The 5344-nt window shown below is 63.3% G+C and overlaps 1 protein-coding gene across 1 annotated transcript; it reads left to right on the top strand.

Moving 5' to 3' along the window:
- The first annotated feature begins 1460 nt into the window (after positions 1-1460).
- Positions 1461-3674, top strand: EGR2 (early growth response 2). Its single transcript, XM_063306294.1, has 3 exons — positions 1461-1646; positions 1766-1777; positions 2458-3674. The coding sequence occupies exons 1-3, from the start codon at positions 1484-1486 to the stop codon at positions 3672-3674; spliced, it is 1392 nt and encodes a 463-aa protein (XP_063162364.1). The 5' UTR covers positions 1461-1483.
- Positions 3675-5344: the final 1670 nt, after the last annotated feature.

The raw sequence follows: 5344 nt of genomic DNA, 5'->3' as shown, positions 1-5344 counted from the left end.
GCCCACTCTGTTGGCGCAGCAGCAGCAGCAGCGGGGAGACCGAAATAGCGGACCCGGAACCCGCGGGAAGGGGCGGCGAGTCCTCCGGCCCCAAGCTCCCCGGGTAACGGAGGAGCGATCACCCTCCCTGGGTCTCCAGCCCTCCCACCCTTCTCTCCCCTCCGGTTTTTCCAATTCGTGCGACCGGAGGACCGACCGCTGCCCTGCGGGCTGAGCTTATTCGTGGGCGGAAGCGGGTTTCCATACGCCAGTAGCAGAACTCGGTTGGAAGCTCCGGCGGAGCCCTAACTCAGCCTGCCGCGAGGGGCGGAGGGATGGCGTGCATCGCCAATGATTCAAAGGGAAACAGCGCCTCTGAGCTTGCGAAGAGGACCGCTTCCCTTTGGGAAAGGGACAGGCAACCAGGCGAGGAGGGGACTGGGTGTTTGGATTCGGTCAGCCCCCGGGACCTTCCGGGGAAAAAGGAGCGCGCACGCCCCAAGCGGGGCATCCCCCCGCAGCAGGACCTCCGGGACCGGCCAGCTCCGCTCAGAGCGAGGGGGATGGGCCGGGCAAACCTGGCCGGGCCAGTTCTCTGGCGCCGGCCCTCCCGGCCGCACACGTTCAACACCCCGCCCCCCCCCCTCGAGCTGGGGACGCGGGTTTCCGCACCCTGCGGCGCCCAGCGGCTCCCGCGTTCCGCGCGAGCCCCCCTGCGACGCCGGTGCAGCACGGCCGAGAGGGCTGGCGGGCTGAGGCTCCCACCGCGGGGAAGAAGGCGGCAGCGGCCGTTTCCGACTCGCTCGCCGCCTCGAAGCCAGGCAGCCGAAAGGCGGAACACGCGCGCAGGGCAAGGAGAGGCGTGGCTCTGCCGCCGCCCCCCCGCCGCCGCCTTTCTCCCGGAAGGCTCCCCAAAAGGCAGTGGGGGTGGAGCCGGATGCTGCCCTTTTTTGGCGGGGGTAGGCTCCGGAATCGCCCCCTCGCGGTCCTCTCCTGCCGCCGCCGCCGCCACTTCCCTCGGGTCAAGCAGCAGCGAGCCAGCCGCCCGGAGCCCGCCCGCCAGAGCCTCCCTGGCGCGGGGTCCGCCACGACCCGGGCGGGGATCCAGCCACTCCGGGCGCGCCATGCTAATGACCCATGTGACGACGAGCCTCCCGCCCTTCCCTGTTCCTCAGTCCTTATATGGGCAGTGACGTAGCGGCATTCACGGCCTCCCCATAAATACTTCGCGCCAGACTTTCCAGTCACCGGGAGCTGCAACTGATTAAAAGGACGCGACAAGGGAGAGGAACTGCTGTACCCACCTGGCAGCAGCACTCCCGTGTTTAGCCAATACAAGAATTCCGCCCCGCTCTCCCCCGGTTATAGGGCGCAGCCATACCGTTCCCTAGATAAGCATCTCAGCTCAGTTCTGGAGGAAAAACGCGCCCCGATCCCTTCCCCGGCGGAATAACCGGCCCGCAAACAAGGCCGGGCGACTTCCGCGGCCGGCTCCCGCCTCAGGATGACCGCCAAGGCGGCCGACAAAATCCCCGTCACTCTGAGCGGTCTAGTGCACCTGCCCGACAGCCTTTACCCCGCCGCGGAGGACGTCGCCAACGCCCTGCCAGCGTCGGTTATCAGCTTTCCCAGTGGGGACCTGGGAGGACCCTTTGACCAGCTGAGCGGTAAGTCCCCCTCGCTTCGCTTCTCCCACAGCCCCTGGTCGCTCGGCCTTTGCCTGGCGGGGGGCAGAACCGAAGGCGGCTTCGCCCAGGGATGGGGAGCATGAGTGGAGGCGCGGCAGGGCTCCTGGGCGGCCACCTGCTGCGACGGGCGTAGCTGCGGACTTAACTGGCCGCTTTCGCTGCGGCCCTTGAAAGCGGCCGGCGCGCTGGTCGCCATAAAGGCTGGAACTAGCAGGACTCTTTCGCGCTTCTGCGGAGGAAGCTGGAACGAATAAACCGCCTCAAGCTAGTAAGCGCGTTGCCGCCCTCGGTCCTGGGCGCCCAGCTGGCTCGGACGCCAGCTCTCTTCGACCACCGGCCTGGCTTTTCTCGGTGGGGCTCAGCCTCGGCGGCTAAGAGAGGCTCGCAGAACTTCGGGCGCCTCTCCGTTTGCTCCTAACAGCCAGGGCTTGACGGGCTTGTAGGATCGAGCGCAGTGAAAGGGCCGGCGTTTCCGAGGGCGAACGCACCTACTCGGGGCGCTAGTCGGCTAAACGGAAGAGAAGCTCGGCGCAGGGAGGGCAAGCTAGAGAACTTAAAACCCTCACGCCGTCGGGGGGTTGTTTCTGCTCGGCCCACACAACCCCTCCCATCTCCCCCGGAGCTCTCAGAGGCGAGGCCGAGGCCCACGGATGCGCGCTCTGCCTGGCCTCAAGCGCACAGCGATCCCAAGTCTCCCTAAGTAGCAGAGAAGGCTGCCTGGGCGCGGGGGTCCTGCGGAGCGCTCCGGAGGCGCCGCGATGACCGCCTTTCTCTTCCCTCCGTCCTCCAGATGGCCTGATCGGCACGGACATGAGTGACAAACGAGCGCTGGAGTTGCAATATGCCTGCAGTGGTTTCGCGCCGCCTCCGCGCAGCCAGTCCTTCACCTACATGGGCAAGTTCTCCATCGACCCTCAGTATCCCGGCGCAGGCTGCTACGCGGCCGACGGCATCCTCAACTTAGTGAGCGCCGGCATCCTGCAGGGAGTGGCTGCTTCCTCGACTGCAGCCCCGGCCTCCGCGTCGGCCGTTCCGTCGTCCACCGCCTCCGCCGGATCCCCCAGCGCGCCAGGATGCGCCTTGGCGCTCGCCGCGGGAGACCTGGAGCATCTCTACTCGCCGCCGCCGCCGCCGCCTTACTCCGCGTGCGGAGAGCTCTACCAGCCCCCGCTTCAGCAGCCGGCGCCGTCGGACGGCTCCTCGCCTTTCCTGGCCGCTTCCACCGGCCCTTATCCCCCGCCACCTTCCTACCACCCCTCTCCCAAGACCGTGACGTCCGCGGGGCCCGACGCCACCGGCCTCTTCTCCATGATCCCGGAGTACGCGGGCTTCTTCCAGCCGCCGCCGCCGCCGTGCAGCCAGCGCGAGTTCCACGGCCCAGCGGAGCGCAAGCCCTTTCCCTGCGCGCTGGATTCGGTGCGCGTCCCGCCACCACTCACGCCGCTCTCCACCATCCGCAACTTCACGCTGGGCGCGCCCCCGAGCGGACTGAGCGAAGGGCCTGCCTCGGGGACAGCGATCGGCGCGCGCCTGGCGCCTGGAGCCTACGGGGGGCCGGGCAATCTGCCACTGCGCCCCATCCTGCGGCCGCGCAAGTACCCGAACAGACCCAGCAAGACTCCGGTGCACGAGCGGCCGTACCCGTGCCCGGCCGAGGGCTGCGACCGACGCTTCTCGCGCTCCGACGAACTGACGCGGCACATCCGCATCCACACCGGCCACAAGCCCTTCCAGTGCCGCATCTGCATGCGCAACTTCAGCCGCAGCGACCACCTCACCACGCACATTCGCACGCACACCGGCGAGAAGCCCTTCGCCTGCGACTTTTGCGGCAGGAAGTTCGCCCGCAGCGATGAGCGCAAGCGCCACACCAAGATCCACCTGCGCCAGAAGGAGCGCAAGGTAGCCAGCGCTGCCGCCACCGCCGCCGCCGGGGGCCCCCAGCCTGCTGCCGGCCTCGGCGCAGCCGGTCTGCCTTCGTGCGCCGCTCGGACGCGGACGCCCTGATGCTGTCGGGCCGCTGGTCCTCGGAATGGCGTTGCGGCGCCCGGGGCCCGCGCTCGTCTCCCGCGGCTGACAACCGTGGAAGACGCCGCCGCGCTGCCCCAGGGCCCGCCGGAGCGCTTAGGCAGCGCCGCCTGTGGAAGGGGGCAGCTTTTCGGAGGGGAGGGAAAGGGGCGGCCGGCGACGGGGTCAGCAGGGCGGAGGGAGGGCAGTGTGCACTTTAGAGACTGGGAGCCGAGCGGCCGCTGCAGGAGGACTGGCCGGACGCGGACGCGGACGCGGAGCGCCGCGCGCGATTCTTTCTCCTTTGCCGCCGGCAGCGGCTTGAGAAGGCTTTACTTGAAAACCGGAGTCGGACAGAGAGGCGAGAAAGCGAGTGCAATGGGGGCTGGCGCGGGACGGCAATATTTATTCCTTGGCGGTGGGGGGAGAAGCAAATTCCTGGTTTAAAAATGGTTCGCCTCCCCTCCCTCACCCCGCAGTAAGCATTTCCCCTTTGCTATATTGTTGCGTGCACTCTTAAAATCATTCTTAGAAGCAAAGCAAAACAAGGTGCACCGTTTTCCGAACCCCCTAAGCAGAGAGGGTTACTTTCCTGTATAGGGGAGCGGGAGGTCTGGATGCACGTCTGTTACCTTCCTGGGCGGTCCTTGGTGCCTTTTTAAGTATGTAGACTGTGACTGCATGTTAAATTGGTTGCCTTATTATTAACCAGGGGGTGTGGGTGGGAGTGTCAGGTTTTAATCAAGAACGGGGGGTCAAAAAGTTTCCGACTTGGCTGTTAAGTACAGCTGCATAGTTCTGCCTCTTAATATTCACATTTTTATAAAAAGTCTATTTTTGTACGCACTGGAGATCGCCCCTCCCCCCACTGACTTATTAAATGTTGCTTCTGTAGCATAGAATGATTAAAAAAGAATAGTAGAATGTAAATAATGCTTCAGGATGGCAACAATGTCTGAGTCCTGCACAGTGGTTGAAAGAGAAAAGATTTCTTCTAAGAAGACACAACCACTAATTGGAACCGTCCTTCCCTCCCCACCCCCCCCCAAATCAGTTTTTTGTAAATGTTGTGGAAATAAATGTTTTCTGGAAAAAAAAAAAACCAGGGCACCATCACATTCTGTCTGTGCTATTCCATAGAAAATCTCCCAGTGGGCACGATATAGCCACCAACAGACACTGCCACAGAGCATGGGGTAAGCACCGTATACCCTTCATGAAAGCGTCATTAAGAGAGAGAGAGGGAGGGAGGGAGGGAGGGAGGGAGGGAGGGAGGGAGGGAGGGAGGGAGGGAGAGATTTCTTCCAATGCTTAATCCTGTCTGGCTCTGGAGACTCCCTCAGAAGACACTGTTATAGCAACAGTAACTTTGGTCTAGCTTAATCTGAATTTATAGCCATGTTGATACTGAGGTGGGGTTTGTAGAGTATGTTGGGTAAAAAGTAGTTAGCTGGCTGATGTCTCAGCAGGGGATGGGAGCACAGGCCATGAGACTACTTTAATAGACTGTGGGTGAACTTGGGTCAGTCTGTGCAGATGCAGCTTCTGATTCCCATATCTCCATCTGCATCCTGGATCTCCCTTGTACATGTCCTGCTGCAAAACCCATAAAAGAGCCTTCCTCTACCTTCTGGGCAAAATGGTGATTCTTTATCCCCCTGATTTTAAGG

The sequence above is a fragment of the Candoia aspera genome, chromosome 6 (genome assembly GCF_035149785.1).
Source record: "Candoia aspera isolate rCanAsp1 chromosome 6, rCanAsp1.hap2, whole genome shotgun sequence".
Taxonomy (NCBI): Eukaryota; Metazoa; Chordata; class Lepidosauria; order Squamata; family Boidae; genus Candoia; species Candoia aspera.
The sequence above is the reverse complement of the archived record's forward strand: the minus strand, read 5'-3'. Positions and strand labels throughout refer to the sequence as shown.

Bases quoted from the DNA above. Each gene is read 5' to 3' on its own strand.
- EGR2 (XM_063306294.1), top strand. From the start codon at position 1,484: ATGACCGCCAAGGCGGCCGACAAAATCCCCGTCACTCTGAGCGGTCTA.